This window comes from Chroicocephalus ridibundus, chromosome 7 (genome assembly GCF_963924245.1).
Source record: "Chroicocephalus ridibundus chromosome 7, bChrRid1.1, whole genome shotgun sequence".
Classification (NCBI taxonomy): domain Eukaryota; kingdom Metazoa; phylum Chordata; class Aves; order Charadriiformes; family Laridae; genus Chroicocephalus; species Chroicocephalus ridibundus.
In genome coordinates this window covers 57225740-57251369 of record NC_086290.1, presented here as the reverse complement: position 1 = coordinate 57251369, position 25630 = coordinate 57225740, and the positions used below count along the sequence as shown (strand labels likewise).

At 48.0% G+C, this 25630-nt stretch overlaps 4 protein-coding genes across 5 annotated transcripts; 2 read left to right on the top strand and 2 right to left on the bottom strand.

Annotated features, from left to right (window-relative positions):
* Positions 1-134: 134 nt before the first annotated feature.
* On the top strand, positions 135-4320 carry LOC134518478 (uncharacterized). Its single transcript, XM_063341327.1, has 2 exons — positions 135-1463; positions 3385-4320. The coding sequence occupies exon 1, from the start codon at positions 237-239 to the stop codon at positions 1176-1178; it is 942 nt and encodes a 313-aa protein (XP_063197397.1). The 5' UTR covers positions 135-236; the 3' UTR covers positions 1179-1463; positions 3385-4320.
* A 194-nt stretch (positions 4321-4514) lies between these two features.
* Positions 4515-7740, bottom strand: ALKBH4 (alkB homolog 4, lysine demethylase). The gene is made up of 3 exons (XM_063341326.1): positions 7608-7740; positions 6445-6642; positions 4515-5973 (listed from the first exon to the last, which is right to left on the bottom strand). Exons 1-3 carry the CDS (start codon positions 7710-7712, stop codon positions 5332-5334), a joined length of 945 nt encoding a protein of 314 aa, XP_063197396.1. The 5' UTR covers positions 7713-7740; the 3' UTR covers positions 4515-5331.
* On the top strand, positions 7651-23604 carry LRWD1 (leucine rich repeats and WD repeat domain containing 1). 2 transcript variants are annotated; one of them, XM_063341324.1, is made up of 16 exons: positions 7651-7822; positions 9756-9902; positions 11675-11909; positions 12950-13069; positions 14575-14727; positions 15445-15585; positions 16209-16550; positions 17179-17305; positions 17552-17661; positions 18128-18335; positions 19893-19965; positions 20076-20216; positions 20880-20977; positions 21574-21735; positions 22255-22379; positions 23222-23604. In XM_063341324.1, exons 2-16 carry the CDS (start codon positions 9823-9825, stop codon positions 23360-23362), a joined length of 2256 nt encoding a protein of 751 aa, XP_063197394.1. In that variant the 5' UTR covers positions 7651-7822; positions 9756-9822; the 3' UTR covers positions 23363-23604. The 2 variants fall into 2 exon arrangements, with proteins under 2 accessions (XP_063197394.1, XP_063197395.1); XM_063341325.1 differs by lacking the exon at positions 7651-7822 and adding an exon at positions 8092-8297.
* POLR2J (RNA polymerase II subunit J) lies at positions 23512-25571 on the bottom strand. The gene is made up of 4 exons (XM_063341332.1): positions 25444-25571; positions 25151-25240; positions 24705-24879; positions 23512-24014 (listed from the first exon to the last, which is right to left on the bottom strand). Exons 1-4 carry the CDS (start codon positions 25494-25496, stop codon positions 23979-23981), a joined length of 354 nt encoding a protein of 117 aa, XP_063197402.1. The 5' UTR covers positions 25497-25571; the 3' UTR covers positions 23512-23978.
* Positions 25572-25630: the final 59 nt, after the last annotated feature.

Genomic DNA, 25630 nt, shown 5'->3' with positions numbered 1-25630 from the left:
CTTTGATTTTGTAGAATAACTTGGTGAGGCTCTGGTGGGACTGGGTTCCAGATAAGTCTCGAGGCAGCGGATCAGCGACTGGAGTGGGATCACCTTACTCTAGCAGGGAGTCTGAGGTACGGGTTGAGGTGGTGTCCCAAGGGCAACTGCACTTAAAACAGAATAATAATGTGCTTTCCCATCTTTGCTTTCAGCTTTGTTTTTTGCGTCTCTCTGGGCACCGAGTTTTCCTTTCCATGAGAAGCCCATGGGAGTATTTTTGCTCTTTGACTCTGGCGTCTGGGATCTCTCCAGGTTACCCATCGCCTTCGTGCTGTGACTCCTCTCCTCCTTCTTTCCCAACAACAGCATTTGCTTTTCTTACTCCTGCCTCTCTTCCTCCAACATGTTGGCATTTTCACCGCTGTCAGTCCAGCGGAAGGATTGCCTGTGGTATCGGCCATGGTAGTTCATCCGTAAAGGAGCGGGGACGTTGCACTTGTCCAGATGGGTGTGTCTGTGTTACGACGCCAGAAAATCCTCCTTGCTTCTGCTGCTGCCGCTGTGGCTGTCAGCAGAATCCCCATCAGTCAAGCGGGGAGATGCCTGCCTTTCCGCACCGTCGCCGGTGTCCCAGCGGGGCTGGCAGCGTGCTGTGTCACGTCTGGGTTTGCCTGGCCACATCAGTCCTGTGCTGTCACCTCTCTGTCGTTCCTGGGGTGTCTGTCGTTCCTGGGATCTCCCGAGTTTTGTGTGGCTCGGTGCCTGCACGGGGATCCTTCTCCCAAGGGTCCTACCCTCAGGCTGGGACGTGTGTTGAGGACTTCCCCTCATGTGCGTTAGCTTTCTGTCCCAGGCGTGGGCCCTTGGGTGCCGCAGGTTGGGATGGCTCTTGCCCCAGTTCTCAGCTCCCTTGGGCTGTGACTCTCTGGACCAGGTCTTGCCTTGTTTGGGCCATTTCTCCAGTTTCTGCAGCGGGGCTTGCCTTGGCTTGCTGCGGGGGACAGCCACAATCTCGCTCCAGAGTCTTGAGTCCTCTTTCAGGTTTTTTTTTGGAGAGTTTTGCCAGCCAGAAAAATGCCTCTGCAGGCTCCAGCACTGGAAAGACCCTTCCTAAAGCAGGGAAAGGGCTGCTTTGTATCGTTCCGGGCACCTGCCTTGTTTTAGGAGGTGACTCTTCTCTCTCCTTCCCTCGTTAGCAGGAGTCAAGACCGGGCATGAATGCGAGCCGGAGGGAGCAGTATCGGGTTCTCCTTTGCTGTAGTTAGCGGCAGCTCTTACTCTGCTCCCTATTTTTAACATTGCCCTGGGGCAGCCCTGGCTCCGGTAGCTGCCACCCCATTGTTTCAGTGGATATGTGACTCTCGGGGAGGCTTTCTGACCGGGGGAGATGGAGGGGATGTTGGATTTGACCATTTGGGCCTGACCCACGTGACGGATGAAAGCGATACTGTGCGAGAGCCCGGGGTGGAGCGTGCTCTGCGGTAAGCGCTCAAATATGTGGAAGTGTTTATAGAGAGCTGGTGGGGTGGGTGCAGCCGCGGAGCCAACATCCTTCGGTTCCCTGACGCCGGGACTCAGGGATGGGCCATCCCAGCTTGCCACGGGGACGGCTCGGGGACGGAGGCACAGGGTGCCCGGCCAGCTGCGGGACTGGTCGCTCACCCTCCACACTCTCCTCTTGCCTTTCCGTGGGATTTCGTAATGTCCTTTCTCTTCTTTCCCTGCCTTAAAACAAACAAAAAACTTGGAGTTTCCCCTTCTGCTGTAGCTTCGTTAACTTCTAAATCTCGTTGCGTCTACTTTTAAGACAGCTGCCTCAATAACCCCCTTCGCGCCATAACCTCAAATTCAGGTCCCGGCACAACTGGGTCAGCGTGGTTATTTTCTGATTACCTTCTCGCAGGCTGTCTCCTCTGTGCCCATTTCAAACAACGCGGTTTCAGTAATTACTGCCCGGCTGAATTTGGGAAGCATTCCCCTGAATACCCGCGTGCCCGCCTGGGAGCTTGCCTCCCACCCAGGGCTGTAACTATGATGAGTGCTAAGTGCTAGGAGGAAAAAAAAATAAATCTCTGTATTTTAGCTTTGCCTATCTCTGTTTTATCTCTGCATGAACAATATTTAACGTAGAACAACGTATGTATCTCAGTTACTGTCCAGCTGTGTGAGAGAAACTGGATAAACTTGCTAAGTTTTACGCTTCTTGCTGATTTCAAACTGCTTTTTTGAAAGGCAGCTCAAGTCCTCCAGCATCCTCTATGGGTTAACTCGGGTTTTGCCTTTTTTAAAAAAAGCTTGGTCAGATATTATCCTTCTGCTTTGAAAGTACAGATATTATCCTTCAGATGTTATCCTTCTCCTTTCAAAGTACCCAAGTAGATAACAATTAAACGTGCTTCCTTTTAATGCGGGCCTGGTTCTTGGCATGTGTTTTACAAGTGCTAATCTTGGTTAAGGAGATAAACAGCTGTGGTAGGAATTCCTCTAACATGAAGACCATTGAAGTTTGTCTTATGTTAATAATACTAGCCTAGTGGCCGAAATTACATTTGAGAGCTAATTATTTAAGATTAAGACCTCTTTATACTTTTCTCAGATTTCTGTGGTACCTGACAGTCCAAACCAATTGTTAAATGTTCTGCGATTCGGCTTTTTAGGAGAGAAGTACATACAGTTTTAGAAAGTAATACGGAACTGATGGGTGTGTAATTGCATTTTGATCTAAGATGACGCCCAAGAGGCTGTTTTGCAGATGAAAAGTGTCAAAAGATAGACATAGTAGTCTGTGTCTGACTGTGTAGTGACTAGGTTATGTTTTTGGACTTAAAAAACCATCTAGACAAAGCCCTCAGTTTTTGGCCCAGTATTTCATTATCTGCATTTTTTCACATTGAAGACATCAACTAGGAAGAGCTGGAATTTTCTGGCAAGAACAGCATATTCCCGTGTAGTTTGATCGAGGCAGAAAAATTCAGCTAACGAATGCAGAGCACAAAATGAACTAATATTGTGTATCTTGTTGTTGTGGCACTGATTCATGAGAAGCCATCATCTGCTTCCACTGGGGAGAGCAGGGAACAGCAGGTATGCGCACAGAAAGCATTTTAACAGGCTGAGAGCACAATATAAATCTGAAAGGGAGCGTTGGAAGTAAAGGCCAAACATTAATGGAAATACTCGATTGCGGCGGTTTGCTGGGCAAAGAGCAGATTGCTGGAGAGGCTCAGCACGGGGAGGATGATGAGGGTATGGGCTCAAGGCTTGCTTTATAGAATCACAGAATTGCCCAGGTTGGAAGGGACCTTTCAGATCATTGAGTCCCACCATCAACCTAACTCTGACAAAAACCATCACTAGACCGTATCTCTAAGCACTGTCTACCCATCTTTTAAATACCTCCAGGGATGGTGCCTCAGCCACTTCCCTTACCTAGGAAAGGGTTTCCTCCCGTCGCGTGGCTTTGTGCTGAGCTCCGGTGGGCTGCCAGCCGTCTCCTCCTGCTTGGCCAAAGGTCCTCTGCTCCGACGGCAGCTCCAGGCGCTGGCCTGGGGACACCACGCTCCCTACGGCTGCTGAGCCCCGTGGACACCGGCGGAGCAGTGCTGATCACACCAGTCTACCGGAAAAAGGTTAGAAACCGCTATTTTGAGAGTACGAGGCTGACTTTGGGAGCGAGCTGGAGTGGTTGCAGACTATGAGAAATTTCCTGGGATAAAGCTCGCCGTGAGAAGCGTGGCCAGCCTGTTGCACGTTGGCTGGCCGCGTTTGCAGTGACGGGTTTCAGTCAGAGAGGGCATGCCGTGACTGCCCAAACCGCCGCTGGAGGACGGCGGTGACGCTCGCCAGCCGGTCTGGATGGAGGCTTGGGGTTTAGCGCTGTCTGTGGGAGCCCCTCTCATGAATCCCTGTTGGAATTAGCACGTAGATCTCCACAACTCTTTAAATACTGGGCTAACCTGAAACTGGTTCATTGCAGCTACAAAGGACTGTAGTTTTATCTGTTAGCTGAAACAGATAAAAAAATATCCTGATTCACCCAACTGATTTCTACTCAGTGTTTTGTTGGGTGACGAGCTCCCTCCCTCGCAGTGCCTGCCGCAGAGGGCAGCGTCTGTGGCACCAGCGCATCGCCGTACAGTAAAACCTGTGCGTTGTGCCGAGGAAGAACTACTATGGCAGAATCCACCTGTGCTGGGATGCTGAGATCCCATGGATAAATGTGTCCCCTTTCCTTACCAACTAAAACCCGGCAGCGTTGTAAAGTGTTGTTTTACTGCTGTAGGTGTGACCACGCTGAACGGTTTTGGTGACACAACTGTGTTTATTAAAGGATCACACTTCTTCCACGGCACAACTTCATTTTCAAGAGCACAGAAGTTTGTTGGGAGCAGACAGATGGCCTCAAATCAGCTTCTGCTACAAATGACTACTTGAATCGTAGGTACAAGGCATGATTCAAACCTGACTGCTGGAGGTGCCAAGAAAAAAAATGAGAGCCGCCAGTGTTGCAGTCTGTTGCCCGGCTTATTCCCAAAAATCAGCCTCCTGCTACTGAGAGTTGACAGCGGGGTTCAGAGATGACAAACGATCAGGAAATAACACAGTCTGTGCAGGTCTTTGGGCTGAACTCTGCCCAAGCTGTCTCTGCACCAGAGCCGGCATCGCCCCTCTGCAAATGCTGCTCTTGGGTCCCAGAAGATATAGGTCACACACAGCATTTACGATTAATCCTCACTGTTAGAGCATGACTCTTCAGCAAAGGATAATTACTTTAATTAGTTCTCAGTGTGTTGTATTATCTGTGGGGGGATGCTTGCTTACCCTCCTCCCCTGGAGAGCTGCTCTCTAAAGGACCTATCTGAAGCGGGTGAGAAGGTAGTTGTGTCCCTACGGCACAGTGCAGCGCCAAAAGCGGTATGAGGGAACCGAGAACGGGCCAGGAAAGGTTAAAAATCTGCTGCAGGGCTTGGGCTGAATGTATGCCAAGGGCCATTTGATATGCAGCTCAGTTCAATGATTCCAAGTTTCTTTCTTGGTTTAATTTGAGTGTTTAAGAACTGGCTACTTGCTTTTTGTATTTTGTTACAACAAGCTAATGAATACAACAGCTCACCTCTGACTTTCGCCTAAAAGCTCCCATTGCCCAGGACAGTCTTCAAACAAACAAGCAGCCCCCCCCCTTCCTTGCACTCTCTCATTTCTGTTTGTTAAATTTCCATTTGATTTGAGCTTATCTCCGTACACACCCGGTTCCTTACGCACGCGTCAGAAATAAACTGAGTTGTACAAATTCTGTGCTTTATTTTTCAAATTTCCTAACAAAATGCAATTCTGGCTTCCTCTTGCTGATCACACTGGTCTTCCTCGAAATGAAAGAGCTATTTCTAGCAGTTCTTTACCCAGTTTCTCTTGCCTTCCGCCGGCGCTGAACTCTGCAGACAGCTCCCTGAACGTGACACAGATTCGGCGGTGCTCTATATGCTTGCGGTAAATCGCGTGTTTCCACTTGTACCGTGCGTCACCATACAGCACCACCAGAGACCTCTGGGGTAAGTGAATGGCAACAGTCACCTCTTTACTTGGAACAAGCCTTGGGGATAAAACGCAGTTGATTCCCTCTTCGCCTGAATTCTTGCACGCTGACGTCTGTGTAAAAGATCCAGGGGGACTTAATTCCCCGTTTTCTTTACTGAAAGCGGGAAATAATTGGATACTGTCCTCTGAATCACAAGACATGGATAGCACGGTTTTTGAAAGCAAGTTTAAGCTAACAAGACGCTCTCCCCAAAGCCACCAGTCATCAAAATGGGGGTCGATGGCAGAACCTCTTTCAGGCATGTAGTCCAGATTACATTGTTCGACAGGTAAGAAACCTCCTAGCACAGGGCAGGCCTTCATTTGTGCCACAATCTTTTTACTGAAGCTTGGCAAACCCGTAAAGCTGCCAGCTTTCAGCCTTTGTTTCTTGAAGTTCACTTTGGGTCCATAGTCCTGTTGGAAAAGAAGAGGGGGGAAAAAAGCTAGTATTAAAGAAAAATCTAGGACAAGTCTTTTCGGAGAGGCTGTGATCCCTGCAGGGCTCGTGGTCAAAACTTTTGAGTTCTCATCTCTGCCAGTGACCTGGTCACCAGGTTGCAAAAGGAGTCAGTGATGCTACATTAATCTCTCTGGAATTAGATTTCTCACCAGTAAAGTAAAAACAAACTGAAACACCCGCTTCTTTCACTTGGAGATTGTGGGAACTTTAATGCCTGAACGTGCACCATCAAATACCGTTCGTTGTAACTATCATGTATTTTTGCAAGACGTTGACTTTAATTACAAGCAATTCCTGCAATTGATTTCAGGAAAAGCTTTCAAGGGAAAACATTTAATGAAACATCGAAGTATTTGGGGTTTTAACTGAAAACAGCTTTCCTTTTCCAGAGGGATCTAAGAACAAATGGTCTTCTCAAGTCAAACCTGTTTCTTTCGGCCAGACTGTGATGGTTTCCAGTCATCTCGATCCATCAGTTCAACTATCTCAGATTCTTCATCTTTGCTAATGAACTCCTCCTTCAGAAACACCCCTGGAAATGGAAATGCCCAGCCAGCAAATGCCGAGTGCTCATTCCCTTTAGCTAGGCCTGTTTCTGGACAGTAAGTGAAATTATCTTCTCCCTGTGGAAATAACAATGGAGAAGAAAAAAAGCAGTGGGGGGAAGACTTCTCAAGATAATACATTTCCATGGTTTACCCTTGCAGCCTTGATGCTGCAGCATGAGAACTGTCTGTACAGGATTCTTGTAGACATGAGAAATTTTACAGCTGCTTTTGGGGAACAACTTTTCCCTGCTTTTTTTTTTTTTTTTACAGCTCCAGCATTACTGTGCCGCTTGCTTGAAGCCGCTTTTCTTTCCTAGTAATGTCTTTATCCTGCAAAGACGGGGAAGAAGAGATGATCCTCAGTGCCAAATGTATAAGGAGATTAATGGTCGGTATTCCTTGGGCTGGCCGTAGAGATACGTTTTTTCATATCAATAAATGTTGAATGAGGGAAGTTGATAGATACCGCTGAGGCCAAAAGGCTAAGCTGTTATTTTTCTTAATGTATGAAACTCAGGTAAGGTCTGTCTTGGCTTTCGAGGTCACTGCGTGATCGGTAACATTATTCGGGCGAAGCCACTTGGGCTTTTTCCCAAATCTTTGTGAAATCACAAATCTTTGCCCCATCCCTGGAGGGGTTCAAGGCCGGGTTGGACGGGGCTTGGAGCAACCTGGGCTGGTGGGAGGCGTCCCTGCCCAGGGCAGGGGGTGGCACTGGATGATCTGTAAGGTCCTTTCCAACCCAAACCATTCTGTGATTCCATGAAATACCCCAGGGGCAACGCTGCTTTGTCCCCAGCCCGGGCTCTCCCCCGGGGCTCAGGGCCTCGACGGGCCCCGCAGCCCCCTGGGGAGCCATGCGGGGGGTCCCTCCATCCCCTTGGAGTCCCCCCGATCCCCCTCGGCGCCGGGCCAGCCCGCTCCTTCCCCACCTGGGCCCTCCGGGCCCGCCCTGAGGGGAACATGGCGGGCACCCCCCACCACCCCCGGCTCCGCCCCGCTGCCGGCCCGGCCCCGCCTCGCCGCCCCCTCCCCGGTACCTGCGGGGGCGGAGCGGCCTGCGCGGGCCCCTCGCAGAGCAGGCAGGAGCGGATCCCCTTGCAGCCGCAGCCCGGCCCTTCGCCGCCACCCGCCGCCGCCTCCATCCCCGCCGGCTGCGCTGAGGAAAACGGCCCCCCCCCTACGCTCCACCACACACCTCCTTCCTCCCCGTCTCCTCTTCCTCCTCCCCTCCCGCCGCCCGGCCCGCTTCCAGGTGAGGGGGGGGGGGCGGAGGGGGTGGTGCGGCGGGGGGGCGGCGGGGCGGCCGGGCTGGGCGCACGCCGGTCGGTCGGTGAGCGGGGATGGGGGGGGGGGGGGCACACGGACTCGCACTCCCAGCATCCCCCGCGGCGCTGAGCAGCGGTGCGGGGCCCGGCCGCGCCGCGGGGGCTGCTGGGAGTTGTAGTCCCGCCACCCAAGCCGCGCAGACCCCGCGTGGGGGCGCCTCAGGCCGCGGCCCGGCGCCGGCCCTCACCGCCGTCCGAGCGCTCGGGGCGGCGTGAGGAGGACACCGCGGCCCCACCCGGCAGCCTCGGCGCGAAGGCAGCGCCGCCGAGCCGGCCCGCCGTCCGAGGGGCCGCCGGGAAGGCGCTGAGAGGCCGGGCTGACAGCTGGGTTGTCCCCAGCGTGGCGGTGGCAGCGCCAGGCCTGCCTGGGCTGAGGCGAGGCGGTGGCCCAGCTGGTGTGGGGTAGTCGAAATCAAACTCGGTTTTATCTGCGCTGCGCTAGCCTGGCCCGAATCCACAGCCTGCCCTAGGGCTGGCGGCCCCGGGAGGAGGGGTCGGTGGCGGTTCCTGGTTAGGCCTGGTGATGGGGTTGGTCGGGGTAAATAATCGCATGTGCCTTCTGCAGTGTCTCCCGTCCTCTTGTGGCAATGGGGCCTTGGGGTGTCTTACCTGTGGCTCCCCGGGGTGTCATGGGTGACACAGCTGTGTCCGTGCTGTCGGTGTGGTCAAAAGAGGGTGATGGGAACGTCTGTGGTCATTGGTGTCAAATTTTTCTTATAGATACTGGAGCTTTGGGAGTTTTAATAGGTTCATCAGGTACGGGCCTGATCCTCTGGTTGGGCTTTCAGTGATGGCTGTGTTGCTTGAAGGATGAAATCCACAACAGCTGCGGTTCAAACTGTTCTTCAGGCTCAGCGCTCTTTATGCTGGCATAAAATATTCCTTGCACGAAGGATTGTCCTTACTTACAAGTGTTAACAAAGCAATGCTCCCTTGCCCGTCAAACCCAATGGACCAGGTGCTGTAGGCGTGTTCTGGCGCTGCAGTGGAGCCTGAGGACAGCTTAGTGCCTCGCGTGTTCCTCGCCATTTGCTGGAGTGGCGTTTAGGCAGCGCTGAGACTAACACAAAAAGACAGTAGCGAGCCTGGCCTTGGAGCTCTTTTATTTCCGTCTCTTGGAATCTGTGTCAGACAGAGCACTAAGCCACGAACCAGTAATTTCATGAAGCTACTTTGGCCCTAACAGTGTTAGTATTCTAAATATCAGCGTATCCGTGTGTGTGCACGTACTATCCTATCCACAACAATACATGAAAACACTTGTCGATTCCCAGTAACACACAGAATGCTGTTGGGTTTTTTTTCCCCTTGGTGAGGAAATTATGTTCTTGATTGGTGGGTCTTTACATTTCTGGTAATTCAGTTTTCAAAAATTTTAGGGAATTTAGAAGTTGTCAGCCAAGAGTCTATCCATCTGGTCAGACTAGTAAGCGCACCGTGTCATTTCCTTGGGAGGAAGGCATTCACAACAGGTGTATTTACTCTTGCTGTTTATTTGAAAGCGTGTTGGAGTTCTTGGAGCAGAGCCTTGCTGCTCAGGAGAGGTACAAAGAGGTAACTGCGGGACTGTCCTAGTCCCGAGTGCTGTCACCACGTGGACAGCTTTCATCGACAGCAGGTCTGTCGCTTTAATAGCCAAGGGAGGTATCGCTGTTGTTTCGGAGATGGGTTGGGTCAGTGTGTTGGGAGTGTGTGCCCAGTGTAACAAGAAGTCTCTGGTATTTTCATTTCAAACGTATAAAAAAGGCAACTTCAAACACAGCAGAAAAATCAGTAGCTAACCTTGTAACCTTTTCTTTTTTCCCCCTGCTTTTGGAGTCAGTTGAAAGGACTTCCTCTTATTCCTGTTTGTTTTACCAGGAAGGTCACAAGAAGAGATCTTGCAGCTGACTGAGTAGTGATACCAGCAGAGGGGTGGAGATTAAAAATGTCAAAAATTACTACAGAACTTCTTTTGGAAAGAGCGGTTCCAAGATCTACGAGGCTGCGAAAGATCGAGACGCTGAAGTAAGTGCAGACAGGCCCATGGAAAATTCCAGCTGAATTCAGCCTGGATGATCCTTTTTTGTCTTTCTTTCCCTAAGCATTTTTACTGAAAAAAGAGAGATGGTTACAAAGCAGAGAATGGGAGATGGCATTCTTGATGCGGGATCAGTGAGCACTACTGGAGCTGCATTCGCTAGATAGGTTATCAGCAGTTTACCACTTCTTTTCACCATTTGTTTTGTGTATATGCCGCCACCGTCATTCTGTAAAACTGCCTAAGGCTGGATCCTGATTTCCTAACCCTAAGACATACTCCCCTACCCCCAGCACACTTCTGTCTTTGCTTAATGTGAATAAGACAACGTCTTCTGGCCTGGATTTTAGAGGGTTTTTTCCTCTCCCTCCGTCACTTTCCATCTCCTCTAAATCCAATTATGTTAGTAGCTCAGACATTGCAGAAGGGGAGACTAAACTCTGACACGCTTAGAAACCACTAAAAACAGTTTTGTTGCTCAGATCCTTAACAGAGGTCATGGGACATACGTGTCTTTCCAAATGATTAATACAGTGGAATTTCACTATTCCAGAACTGGTGAATCCAAGTGACTCAGTGAGCCAATTTCTGGCTGGCGCCTTTGTTGTTTTTGATGCTGATGTAAGAGTTTTGGGTTTCATATGTACTCTTTAAAGTTACTTCTTTTAGTTTGTCTTGTGCTAAAAAAAAATTTTTGAGAGAGAAACTCAAAAGTTTTATCTGTAGAGTATAGGCTGCAGTAATCTGGGTAACAAAGTGATGTTGAGTTGTTTGAAGTAGTGAATTTCTAGAGTGTGGCTTTTCCCATGCAGCTTCATACCATGGTTTTCAAGGGTTAGATTTCAGAAATCTGTTTGGGGAACGCTGTGTTGAGTTTCTCCCCAAAATGACGTAGCGGTCACACTCAGCTTTACGGCCAGCTGAATTCTGTTCGGCCTTATGTGCTTTGACTGGCTGGTTAGGCTTCCAAGGTGACAAGTGAAGGTGACAAGTGGTCTTGCTTCCTAATTTTATTTACCTCATTTGTTCACGCTTCATTTCTATTTAGAAGGCCTTTTTTTAATAATCATTGGAGATGGAGATTCTGTTTGTTAAAGGAACTCAGGCTTGTGTCCTCAGGAGGACTGTCAGGACTAGAAGGTCCCTTTGGAGCTCAACTAAATGGTCGAGTCCAATCTAAATGACCCTTCTTATAATATGCAGTTTTCACTCTCTTACAGAGAAGGGGTATTTTTTTTTTTCCCCTCAAATATTTTACCTCTTTATCTTTCCAGACAGAATACTTCTGTTTTGGTGGCACCCTTGGGATTTTGTTTGATAGATTTCCATATCTGCTGTTGGAAGTTTTTGCAGCAAAATTCACTGTAAAAGAAAGGTAAAAATCACTTTTTTTGTGAAGTTAGTTCCTTTGAAAACAGCCAAATTATTTGGGGACCTGCTCTGCACGTGGCCTGAACTTAACTTCTAATGAAGAGGAGAAAAGTTTTGAGCCAGGTCAGCAAACTGATCCAATATCTGCATTGCAGGTTAGTAGTACTGCAAATACCTTGGTACACTCGAGTCTCTGATATTAACTCAGACACAGCGTCTTTGCCACGTACGTGTGCTTGTGGTGCAGAATGCTGCAGACGAGAAAAAGCAGGTTTGGTCAGATTTACCCAGTGAGTTGTGCTAGACTGAGGTGCCACCAGGTGGGACCTTGTATCCCGTGTTTTATCCCGATGAACTGCAGACAGTTCACGTTCTCTTTTGTTTTCAGCCTGTCCAAGCTGCAACTGAAGACTGGAGACTTAGACCCACGTTTGTTTTCCCGTCTGAGGCATCTGCAGAAACTAGATCTCTCTGATAATTTACTGGACAAATTTCCGAACAGTCTAACCCTGCCTGATCTGCGCGTCCTAAACTGCAACAACAACAAACTGGAAGATGTAACTGCTCTGAAACAGTTCCCTCTGCTCGAGGAGCTAACCTACGAGAACAATGTGTACTTGACAGTGAGTTACCTCCCATCCTTACAAGCTAAGCATTAAATAGAGGGGGAAACAAACAACAGTTATGCCTAGTTCTTATAAATTATTCTTATGCAGCAAGTGCTAGGGCATCTGAGGAAGCAGCCCGTCATCTTGTTCCCTTTCACCAGTTTGTGCCACTGTTTCCCAGTCTGCAGAAGTGACTTGCCCAAAACCACTCAGATTAAAATCTGGGTAACTTGAACTCCTGATTCTCCAGAACAGAGTCCCATCTTAGGTAGCTTATCCGGCAAGGTATCTTATGCTCACGCTTGTGTAAAATAGAGTAATGACTGTGGAGACACATCCTTCTCGTATGTTAGTTTTAGTGCCCCTTGTGCTCTGGAAGAGCAGCCTTGGTCCTCGGATGAGGGGTTAAACTTGGTGGTTCGTCTAGTTTAGGTTTTCTGACTTCTCCCAAGGGACTCTGCTGACTGTACAGTTTAAGCCTCCAAAACTGTAATTTTACTTGTGCTTTAAACTGGCGTCAGCCACCATTGCTGTCCCCAGATGCTTATTTGCTGTTTCGTGCTGGCAGAAGTAGATGTGTGGCTGTATGGTAAACTGGGTTGGGGAACTGGTCTGACCTAAAACGCACCTGAACCAAAGAAACCCTGCCGGTACTCGTTTACTGTAGCAGGGCTGGCCTTCCTCTGTCTGAGATGCTCACTCCGAGCTGAAGGATGTGGACAGAGTACCCTGCCTTGCGCTCGGGCCCGAGCAGATGAGCCTGGTTACACCGCCACCACCTCGTGTTGGATGTTAGTACTGCACAAGCGTGAGGCAGGGCTTTTGTCTGCAGTTCACGATCCCAACTCACAGGGGTTAATTTATAACTAAACATTGTAAACGTTAATTTATAACTAAGAGGTGATATTCAAGTCGAAAATGCTGAGAAGACTTTATGAAATGACTTTTCCTGACTAAACACATTCTTCTCATCCTTGGGTGTATTTTAATAAAGGGCTAAAGCTAAAGCAAGTACCATGTGTACAATTTTTGTAACTCCGATCTTCTTTTTCTAGCTCAACGATGACTATAAAGTAATGTTTCTTTTGCAAAATCTGCGGCTACTCAATGGCAAAGACATAACCAAACTGGCTAATCATGTGAGGCGTGTCAATAGTCGTAAACTCACCAGCAAGGTAAGATGTGTGATATTTTCTTAATCTCTAAACACCTGAGAATAACTAAATACTGTGCTCAGTTTAATGACAGAGTTGCAAACAAACATCAAGTGGTTGACAATAATTCTGGTTTGATCTGAGCACAGTCCACAGTATGGGCTACCTAGTAAATGTCTTATTGCTGCTTTCTGTGGTCAGTGCTTGCATTGGCTCTACCTGTTCTACGTAGCCGACTTCTGCCTTCAGTTTAAATCGCAGGAGCCGGGCCAGCAAGGTCTGTGTCTGACCCTCTGGTTTTTCAGGTCACTCCTATCATCATTCAAAAATGGGAGAAGCCAGGTGCTGACGTAACAGCTGCATACACCTCCCCATCTAATTTACATCACTGTCCTGTCCCCAGGAATGGGGAGCACAAAACCAAGCTCAGGACAGTCTTGCTTTTTCCAGCATACACCAGGAACAAGGATTTGGTCTTTCTTCTTCAGCTGTGCATGTTTGGAACTGTATTTTCACTCATTTGCGTTCACAGTTTAGCTTCTGGCAGATTGTCCCCACAAAGCATGTTGTGATCTTGAGCAAAATTATTGTTGTACTATGAAAAGTTTTTGGGGTTTTTTTTGTGCAGTACTGCTCTTACCATTTGTATTTTAGTTAGCTGATCTTGTTAATTCCTTCTGTGTCGCAGTGGGGGAGAGATCAGATACTGAAGACTGGGGTGGCTTATTGTGCTGTTATCTGTGTAATACCTTGTACCTCAAAGGGTCTTGGCGAGAGCTGCGCAGGCTCTCATCTGCAGGCGGCTGGGTCTGGTTGGCTGTTTAATGAGACACCAAATGCTCCCCCGTGCTGTTCGTTTTGTGCTGGTAGCTGTGCCCCAGATACCTTTCCCTGATGGTATTGCGTTGTACCTGGCTGCCCAGTTCTTGCTGCTGTGTCTAAATGTACAAGGTCTCTTGGGTCCAAATGCTTATGGATGTGTCACTACCCGCCAGAAACTCTCAGTTGGGAAACTGTGCTGATAGGTGAGCATCTGCGTGATTGTGCCCGTAGTTCAGAAGCCTTTTGGGAATCGAGGTATTTTTATATATATAGGGATGACATGTGCACCAGTTCTGCTCACGCAGACACTTTGAACTACAAGAAAACTCCAGCATCCTCGTTATCCTGTGCCTGTTATAATAAATCAGTTGCCTGTCAGGTACTCTCTGTTAGTAGGGCACAGTCTAAGACTCCTTAAGACCGTTTGCTATGGATCCAGAGGCATGAAATCAGGCATTGCCCTGGGTCTATGTTGACAGTATCTGCTTAGCCACACTCACTTAGGCTTCGTTCAGAGGAACTGGGTTTCTTGTTAGCTGAAGTCGTGGTTTGAACACTGATAAAACAAAGGGAAGCAGTGCCATCCTTTAGCTAGCGGAGCCTTGAGGATGGCAACTTCTTAAATGCTTTTACAAGTACTCTTGTGCTTTTCTGCTCTGGTTTTCTCTAGTATTCTGTTGAACAAACTCAGTCTTTCTGCCTAGGTTACTGCTCACTGGGAAAAATTCTTCCGTGACCAACTTCCTGAGAAATACACAGCTGAGCAAGTGAAATCCATCAAGAAAAAGTTCCTGAAGTCAGTACAGACCAATGTAGTGTATGGACCCAGCTCACTCAGTGAATTCACCCGCTGGCGGGTAGGTTACATTTCACGTACCCTTCTGTTCTTCAGGCAAGGACTCTGCAGCCTGATTCTGAATGGATTTGATCAAAATGCTCTATGGATTTGGGTTCAGGGTGTCAGGGCTCTTGCAGACAGATGGTAGCACTTTTTCTGGTTTTCTTCACTGCTTTGTTAAGCAATTACAGAAGCACTAGGACTAAATGCGCACCAAGTTGCAATCACTGTCATTAAACATCATTTTTTAATTCATAAGTAATAACGATACTTGTACTAATTAACAAGACTGCAGTATCCTCAGTACTTAACTATTTGCAAATAACTCTAATGGTAACCTTTAGTCGTGATGGAAGCTGTATGAAAGGAGAAAAGATAATGACGAACTGTAGTTACTGCCAGTGGGGAAAGATACCATTTAGTTTGTAACATATGTTTTAATTGTGTATGCGTACGTACAATTGAGGTGCCATCTCTCCTTTGTCTTGTTTCACTGCTGTGCTGTTGTTTTCGCAAATGTGTACCCTGGGTGCCCACAACAAAGTGAAGTTCTTGGGTCGTGTAATGTCAGCAGAGGACTTGTCCTGCCAGGTTGTCAGCTGGGGACTCCTCCATCACTTGTGAAATTCATGTAGAATAGTGGGAACAGATATTAAAAACTCAGCAAAGCAGTTCTTGTTGTTACACATCAGAGTTTGACGGCTGTTGCTTTTTGTCTTTTTTTTTTGCTTCTAAGGTGAAAATGATTGCAGAAGAGTTGCTGGCATGCTCACTGGGTCTGGACTTAGGCACAGATCCTGAATCAGAGGAAATGATGGATGAGAATGAGGAAGAAAGTACAGAAAGCCCCAGGGAAGCTGCAGGGGATGTGGATCAGGTAGGTGATTTTTCCAGTTACGTTAACAGTGTCCTTTTTATTTCTTATGAATTCAGTCACACTTGTCAGTTTACATTTATGACCCTTTGGTCTCCAGCCTGTATTCAAGAGCTGAGCCTTGTTCTTTATGGCCAGATTGAAGCTTTCCCAGCAATGTGAAGGCTGAGTTGCTCCCCAGGAGGAAGGAGCTTCCATTTTTATATGAAACCCCAAAGGTTTCATGAATGTAGTCCTACTGACTCCACCTCTCCTTTAAGGAAGGGATATTTTTAATGAGAGAATTGGGCTGATGCATGGCCAGACTTTGAGGGTACTTGCCTTCTTTGAAATGGCTGCAGACTGAACCCCCTCGGTGCGTAGGCCAGATTTGTTTTTCCACATCCTATGTAAATCGCAAGTAACTGGGACAAGGGAGGGAGATGAACATGAGGCTGGCTGCGTGATTTTCATTAGCTTCTGCCTCCAGGAGCTCTGCAGCTGTGGGCTGTCTGATTCTTGGAATCCAGTATGTAACCGTGGGAGGGTACTTGCATTTGAATAATTAATATCTGTGACTTACAAATCATCTGCACATCTCAGGAAAGCTAGAAACCTTTTGCAGAAACTGACAACATGCCTTATAGGTCACAGTAACGCCCAGCAAGAGGAAAAGAAATCATTCAAAACCAGGCTCTGGAAACAAGAGGTCCAAGACCCAGGCAAACACCAAGGAGGAGGCTGTAGTAAATCCCAGAAAATCCAGTCGTGTGCAGGATGACTCAGCTCCTGATAAACCAAGAACATCGAACCAGCCAGCCAAAGAGGCAACCCCTGAGCAGGGACCTGAGGAGACACAGAAGAATGGAGAGCAGTTTCCCAAGGGGCAGAACAACAGAAGATCCAGACAGCTGTCAGGGGAACAGAAAAGCCAGGAGCAGGACAACGGAGTCGTTAGCTTGACCCCAGTGAGGAGCTCCAAGGGCAAGGTATGTCCATCAGCCCCCTTGGGACTGGCTTTCGGCCTCTTGGTTTAGTGGGAGGAGCCGCATTCAGATTTCATCAGAGCTCTACACAGCTTGGAGCTCATAATTGGCCAGATATATTGTGAGTTACGGTTTTTGTTTTGTTTTTTTTTCTTGTTGTTTTAAATCTCTCAGAGGCGTCAGGGAAGGCCCGCCCCTGGAGACAGTGAATCCCCTGCAGGGGATGGATGGACCAGCGCTCTGAGGTGGTGCACTGTGAAAGCCTGTTCTTAGAAACGGGACTGGCATGACTTGCTCTCAGGTCAAATTGATGGCTGCATGGGGAAAGGTGTTTCCCCCTCAGCTCAGACCAGTGGGGATCTAAAGGGTTTTTCACATTTCTTTACAGCAGGAAATGGGGTTCACTGCTGGGGTCTGCTGGGCACATCTTTTCTAAACAGTTGCCTGCTGGTTTAGGAGTCTTGAGCATTGGTGGCACCTCAGTCTCTCCTGTTCTCTGTAACACAGAAGGGCTGAAAAATACTTCAGTTTAACTCAGATTGCTCTGTTCAGTAGAGGGTTCTGTCAAGGCAATCACAGGCAAACCGCTGTCAGGGGAATGAATTTTCTAAATGTGGATGGTTTATTGTAGGAGGATGTCAGTGCAGAGCCATTGCATTTTCTTCAGTGTCACAGTAAAGGCAACAGCCGCGAGGATTTTAAAACGCAGCTCTGGTCCTGTGTCTTCGAGCCATTGCTAGACTGTGGAGCCAGGAAAGGTGAGCTCTTAAAGAGGTTTGCAGGATTCCCAGAACCACCCGGCTCTGGAATCCCAGTGGACTCCATGCGTTAGACCCCTGCTCCTTCAAGCTGTAGTCTCCGTTGTCAGGAAGAGACTTGCTTACGTATTTCTTCTTTTACTTTGAAAACAGGAGACTGGGAGAGCACCAGGCAGTGATAAGCTGCAGTCTTCATGTGTTATCTGTGAGCCTGGGGACTTCTCACCTCTTCTTTTCGTCTTTCAGATCCCATCGTGAGCTCCTCCAGAACCGTGGCAACATGTGGAGGGGAATCTGTCTGTCTGATTGATTGTGAGACGGGGACAGTGCTGAAAAAGTATAAGGTGGCTACAGAGGTAGGTTGCAAGAGTAAGCATTGCATGGAAATACCATAATCCTTGATAATTATATACACGTGTACGTACTGTATATTACAAAGAGTTCTGAAAGGGTTTCAAGCATTAGTGTGGACAGGTCTTAAAAGGATGAATCTTGATAGTAAAGGTTTTTTTCTTGTCCTTTTAGCGTTGTTTGGCTTTATTTTTTTTACTAGTTTAAAAGGTCAGTCTGCTTCTCTCCTCCTCACACAGGCATGTGTGTGTGTATCCAGGCTGCCAAAGCTGCTCGACAGCGTAGAGGAGTAAACATCCTGGTTTGGTAGTTTGTGTTCTTCTGAGGCTGGTTTTGAGATTCGATGCTGTGGCTTGAATAGTCGTGTCATTTCACCTGAATAGCTCTCCTGATAGTTGTCTTATCTCTGAGCTAACAGCCATCCTGCTGGCTGTTCTCTTTCATGCTATTTTTGGTTTCTTCCTATCCTAGGAGTTTTTCAGTGTTGCATGGACAACCCTCACAATGGTAATCAGCGACAGTCGGAAAAAATCTCATAATATCTTGGCGGCTGCTGGGAGGAGAGGGATCGTCAAACTGATTCATGTGGCGGCTGACTTCTGCTACGGAGAGATAAAGGCTCATAAAAAGCCCATTGCCACTGTCTGCTTCAGCCCAACTCGAGAAACTCACCTCTTCAGTAAGTCTCTGGTTCAGAATCTCTTTAGCTTTAGTACCTAATGTAGAAAAGGCTGGGCTTCCTTAAGGGGGATTGTCACCGGTGCAAGCAGGTTCAGGTAGGGACCATGCACACATACAAAAAGCACGGACAGACGTTACGGAGAGAGTATTGTTAGTCTCATATGGCAGTAATCCACAGAAGGTACAAATCGTTTCAGCCGCAGAGCCTGACTCTTTAGCTGAGGTGCAGCAGCTTGTGTTTCAGTCTCGGTAGCTCTCAGGGTGGCTATCACACAGGCATTAGCCACAAACAAGCTGAGCAGCGGATCCGTTCCGCAGGGATGAGTAAGAAGAATGATAGCCAGAGCAGCCTGCTGGGGGCCAGGCAGCGAGCGGTCAGCTGGCAGGGCTCTCATCAAGCACGGCAACAGGGGCAATGCAGCGTATAATGGGCTGTTGGATTTCAGTTTTTCCAATGAGCAAAACTATGCGCTTAATTGCTTTTGGATAAATTAAAATCTTTTTGAGTTCTTTGCCCAGTCAGAAATTTTTATTCAGGTCCTGGTGTAGGAGAGCACTTTGCCACCGTAGGGCCCACAGAGGCCGAGGCTTAACAGGCTGGTGGGAAATGAACCATCGTATTACAAATTGCAGCTGCTTTGTCAGGCCTGTAAAGTAAGCTGTTACAGAGCCATTCAGACCACACCTGCACCCCACAGCACATTGTTCCTCCTGCCTACAGTTACCCACATCCTGGAGTGGTTACAGTGCTACATGAACCATTAAAAGTGGAATTTTTTTTAACGCATGGGTGGCTGTAGTGGATACTTTTCAAGAAGCAGCTCAAGAGCGCAAAAAGCAGAAGCCTAGAGGGATAAGGAAGTTGACGGTACATCCATGTAATGGCATGGACAGCAAGGCTCAATGTGTTGCTTAGAAAAACTGACAGTAATGAAGTGAGAGTCTTTGCATGCCTGTTTGGGGACTGGGCACTAACCTGGTTGCTCTGAATTTGAGGGATGCCATCTGGTTAGGATCCAGATTACTCTTGAGTAATCTGTTAGGGTTGTTTCTGCTATCAGTGTATCAGCTTGGTGATGTTAAGTGTCTTTTGACGCTTTACGTCAGTGCCTAACTTTCCCAATAGGAGCTGCCGTGGATGCAAACACAGTAAGCCATGGATACGTGGAATAAAGTGGTGTCTGCCTGAGAGTAGAGGTTGGAGCTCATAGATTCCACTAGAACCCATGACCAGAAACATAAGCTCAAAGGGGCACTAATTAATGACCTTGTGAAGCCACAACTTAGTAATGGACACCAGGAAACAAGCTTTCTTTTATCTGCTCCTCTCAGAGCACGGGATAAGAACGCAAATTACTGACTGTGCATGTGTGACAGTGTCTGTGAAGCGGTGTTGAGCCAGGAGCCTCAGTGACTGCTGCCGTGCTTTAATGAGCTCTCTGATGCCACGGGCTTAGAGTGTTTCAGCCTGTAACAGGGGTAGAATTGCCAGCTAGCACGAGAAGAGCCAGATGAGCAGCGGTGTCACTACCTGCTTCTCTTCTGTGTCCCACAGCTGCATCCTATGACAAGCGAATTGCGCTCTGGGATATTGGGATTCCAGACTGTGACTACAATTTCAAATCAAGGTAAAGGTTCAAAAACCAGATGTGGCCAGTCCAGGAGCCTGTAACTATCACGTCGCAGCACCACTTAACTGCTTGTTCTCTCTTTTCTTTTTTTTTTTTTTATTTTTTAGCCAGCTGCTGGTGCTAGAAGCACTCTCCATTCCCTTACGGATTGCCCTGGTCCCCACCTGCCCAGATCAGTACCTGCTGGCGGGCTGTGAAGGTGGCTGCTTTGCCTGGAACATAAAACTGGATAAGGAACAAAAAAGCAGGTGAGAACCAGAAGTCAGGGGCATACATTTGCTTTCAATAATAAGAAGAGGTAGTCCTAGGAAGGGCTGTATTTCTCACTGAGGAAGTCTGAGCAAGAAAAGCAGCACGTCCTACCAAACTGAAACCATACTCCCCTTCCCACAGTGGCAAGAAAAAATATTAGCATGATGCTAAAGGTGTGTCCAAAGGTAGCAGCCGTGAGCTTGTACTGATGCTGCAGTCTACTTTGAAGGAAGGCTGACAGGAGCGTAATACAATACCCTAAAACTTAAGACTGTATCATCTTGAAGTAGTGTAAGGGAGCGTAAATTCTCGAAGCGAGCGCCAGTCTCACAGCAAGGCCTGTTTCTGGTACGTGAGGGTACCCGGGAAACTGGCATCTTGTGGGAGCACAGAAAAAAAAATGGCAAGAAAGAAGCACGTGAAGTCAGGCCCTGCTCACATAGGCTAATCCCGATGGCTACAAAAACAGAGGAAGGAAAACAGCAGTCTCTTCAGCAAACAGGCTTCTGCTATACTAACAAACCCAGGTGGCCAGTAGTGCTAAGTTCAAGTGGGAATTGATCCGAGTTTGGCAAGAGACTCACTAACACACATTTCCTTCTCCTGGGTTCTGTTCCGCTGCTGCCCATTGACTTCTTTCACCCTTTCCCCTACTCTAGGCCTTTTGAAGCCGTATTCCAGTTTCCTGACGAGGACGGAGGCATGACAACATCTCACAGGGTTGACGGTTTGGCTTTTCTGAATGATGATGTCATCGGTGAGTATAAACACAATAACCCAATCCAGAAAAACGGTCAGGCACCTCAGCGTGTGGCAGGCTGATGGCAGCACCATGAGCAGAGGGACCGAATGGGGTGTGACTACCTTTTCTTTAGGTTTTTAGGGGATACAGAAAATGGAGTCATCTCCCAGAGTCACTTATCTTTCCCTAAAATGTGGGCTAGACGTGCAAACCCGTGTCTGAGCAGGACTGGAAACCAGATGGACTCTTCAGCAGTGCTGAAGTGGGAGGGAAGAGAGCTCCTTTCTGCTCAAGGGCTGGGCGCAGCAGTTTTTTTTTTTTCCAGGGGAACTGAGGGTTCCCATGTGTGTGAGGGTGCTTAAAAGCGTGGTCTGGGTCTTTCTGAATAGCTGATGCTTGTTCTGCATGGGACTGAAAATCCTTCTGCAGCCTCCAATTATCCTGAAATAAGGTAATGGAGGTGGAAACAGTTGTTGCTGCTGCTGCTATCAGGTCCCACATGTTAAAAGCCACCTTCTAGATGGACCACTTTCACCAGAGGCCAGCCTTTGTTTTGAGGCGTTTCACTTCTCAGCAACTGACACAGCCTCTCTCCTCTCTTTCTTCCCTAGTTTCCAAGAGCTCTAAACCGGGATGCATATACTTATGGAGCTGGAGTCGGTCTTTTGACACAAAGGGGAAAGGCTGCCAGCGGACGATATCTGCAGTTATTCTAGCCGAGCTCGAGTGGTCCCCGACAGACCTCTCCTACCTGACGCTCAGCACCTGCCCAGGTAGGCAGCACCCTTCACCGGGGCGAGCCGCGAGGCTGTACCTACAACGGGGGAACAGCTCAGGCTTACAGCGTTACACCGACTGTACAGTGCCAACAGAGTCTTCCTTTACAGGTCTTCAAAGCACACAGAGCTGATGGCTTGCCCCTGTAGCTTTTCTAGAGCCATTTAAATGCTTACTGCTGCTGAAGTAAGGGGTAGGAATGCCACACACAGGGCAGGCAGCTGGCTTTTAAGACTAACAAGGAATAAACAAACCTGATTTGATCACCAATTTCCAAAACCAAAAAGTCAGAAGAAATGCCAAAACGCTTATCATTAGCTTTTCTGCACTACAGTCAGATAGCCAATTTATCTTTAAATTAATTTTTCAGAGCAAGATAGATTAATATACTTGTACTAGAAATAGAATTTTGCTGAAGTATGATGTCCTCCCCTGGAATCCTCCACCTGTGGTTTATAGAGGAGTGGAGTCCCAGTTCCACGCTCATTTTCCAGCTGCTTCTTTTGGTCTTACAGCAAAAGACTACGTGTTCTGTGGTGACGAGAAGGGAAGCGTGTGGATGTACAACCTCTCAAACTACACCACAGCATGGACCTCTGCAAAGGGAAAGCGCTCCGACAGAAGGATCCCTCCCACGCAGGTAGGTCTCGTTTACGCTTTGGGGCTGAGTGGGGCCTCCCTCCATCTCCCCCCTGGCAGAGCTATCAGACTTACACCAGAACATGCCCACTGTTCCCTCTACCTAGCCCTCACAAGCAATTAAAAGCAATCTTCAGAGCGTGACCAAGGCCATCTTTCAAATCTCACACAAACAGAACTATGACAGGAATTAAGAGCTGTAAAGCAAGTCTGTCTGCTCCTGCGTTCTGCAGTTTGGCACTTTTCCTAGCAGAAGGGCCCTGGGTAAAAAAATCGGGAGTTAAACTGGCGAGCCTGACAATACAAGCGTGCAGACGCCATTTCCCTGGGGGGGCGAGGAGGGGGAAGCCAGAGCGGCTGTTCCCTGGCAGAACTGCACATGGGAAAGGGCTCACTGCTTCCCTATGCTCATGCCACCTTTTTTTTTCACTTGAGATAGTCCTCTTTTGGGCAATTACTGTTCTCTTGCATGATGAAGGCACATGCACTCAAAGGCTCTCACTCCAGAGTGTGGTCTTGAGCTATAGGTGTGATGTGACCTAATGCTCCGTAAACTTTTTGCAAGCATGTTGTCCAAGTCAACAGTCAATTCCAGCTGCTTTCACCTTTTTCTTTCTGATCAAGTCCCTCTGCCTTAAACCCTGGTCCTTTAGAGTACCATAAAGCTGCACCATCTCCCTCAGAAAGGAGAACCACCTTTTTATTCCGCTTCCCCAGGTTAGCAGGGAAGCAGATTCCGCAGAAACCAAATCATCAAGCCGGGCCTTTCAATCACTAGTAACCTCCCACTTTCAGAGACAATACCACCATTCCTTTCCTACCCCAACTCTGTTCTCCTCGTAGATTCTCAAGTGGCCAGAGCTTCGAGACAATGGGGAGCAGCTGACTGAAGTCCTAATAAACAATGTGGTATCAGACCCTACTTTCACTTACCTTGTTGTTCTAACTAGTGTGAACATAACGGCAATTTGGAAGAAGTCATAGTTCCTTATAACAGAGTTTCATTCCCGTGCTTTGAAATAGTGCAGTATTAGTGACTGTTACCCATGTAACCATGAAGTTTTCTAGACCAGCTATTATGTGCAAGAGGAAAAAAAAAAAACAAACCGTAAGAGTTTGTTAAACTCATCAAGTCATTGTAAACATCTGGTTTCTTTTACTGTACGTTTTCACAATTTGTGCATTTGTTTTATAGAAACGACACTTAATAAAACAAAATACCAGTTCAGTTGGCAGTGCCTAGACTTTTTGAAAAGGAAAAGCAGAGGGTTCATCTACCCCCTCACACAGCAGTTTCTCATCCTGAGAGTACGCTCACAATAAACTCGCCAACAGCCCAGTACAAATATTTGACTGAAGGCTCCAATTAGAAAAGTAGAAACCATTTTAATGACTTATCCATCAAATCAAACAAGACATTTATCCTCTTGGCAAAGTGCCCGTCTAGTATAAAAAAAAAAAAAAAAAGACACAAAATACCGCTGCTACTGTCAAAAATTAAACGTAAGTGGGACAAGGGAGAAAATATTTGCCATGAATGGAGGTTTAAATATAACATCCAACTAACACACACATCAGTCTGCCTCTAAAGGGGATGATTTTACTCGATTCCTTCTTGTTTGTCTTTAATAGCAACCTGTAAAACACAAAGAAAAATACATACGCTAAGACAAGAAGTGTTACTGAGCTGGGCGAGGTTACTTTAAACATTCGTAACAGTGTTCTGTGCAACACAAGCAGAACCACAAACCATCAGTGGAAATTGACACCATCCAGAAAAGTAATACTTAATATCAAAACATATTTACAAAATTGGTGCACTGTTACCTTTTACCAGCATATCAGAGAACACTACAGACAGCATCCTATTCATAGCCCTCCCAGTTTTCTCTGAATAACCTTTCGGGCAGATTAAGCCTCAAAAATCAGGGGCTAAATAAATACAATTGCACAGTTGGGTAGAAGTTATGAAAAGTGGTCCAAAAAAAAAAATAATACTATCCCAGAGTTTTGGCAGGAGAAATAAAAAAACCCAAACCAACACTTAGAATAGAAGATAGATTGTTTTCTACACTAATAAGAGTGTGAGAAAACAAATGCCGGCCATCTAGGGAATTACAGAGCACCCACTGAACCCCCGATGGGCATGCCAATAACCCTTAATTAAGAGCAGACAAGCTCCACCATGCCTTGACAGGAGCTGAGGTATGCTGCTGGGCTTTGATTAATTTACTGACCAGCTCTAAGCTACAGTACTCCTCCCCTCTGTTTTAATTTTTAATTGCAAGAAGCTGAAATACTTTAAAGAAAAAAGCAACAAGCTTACCCTGAACCTCTCCTCCAGGAGGGAGAGCTCGCTGATCAGATCCGTGATGGCGTTGGTGAACGCTTCCTGGGGGCTGTAATCGGGGGTGGTTTGGACGCGGATGATAATTTTGTGTTCCAGCGGGTGCGGGACCTTGTACCCTGCAAATAACACCTGGGGGTCTTTCAGTAACTGCCTGGAACGGAGAAGCTGCAGTGAATAACCACACAGCGCAAATACAAATGCTTTTTACATTAAAAAAATAAATAAAAAGCCGTATTTCTGGTGGGCTTTCCCCACACCCGTTCAAATACGAACATGTTTGTGGAGGCTGTTCCCTCACTTTTAAAGCCTTTGCCCTGACCTGACAACACCTATCTCAACTTCCTGAGGTAAAAAAGCCCCTAACCGCCCCCCCCCCCCCAAATAAATTAATTTACTCCCTTCCCGCCCCCGCCTTAGCTCACGATTTGATGATGTTCCCCAGCGTGTGGTCCTCCTTGTTGATGGTGAACAGGCAGGCATTAGGCACCTTCGTGTCCTTGTTGATGGTGATCCTGAGTGGATACAGGCCGTTACCTCAAGGAATGGATCCCCCCCCTCACCCCGCCAAGCTCCACATAGGCCGCGGGGGGCTGGGGGGGGGGGAGGCCCGGGCTCCCCGTACGGGGAGCCCGGGCCTCCCCCCCCCCCAGCCCCCCGCGGCTCGAAGAGGGTGTCTGCGGCCCGACAAGGTCGCCCCCCCCGGCTGGCAGCTCACTTCTTCTCGCCCTCGAAGAGGAGGAAGGACTCGAAGGCCGGAGGCGCGTTCATCCCGCCGCCGCCGCTCGCCCGCCCAGCCCGCCTCACTTCCGGCCGCTCCCGGCGGTGACGGCGCCCCCTGGCGGGCGGGAGGGCTCAGCGCGGCGCCACCCCCCCCGGGGTAATGTCACCGTCGGTGGGCACGA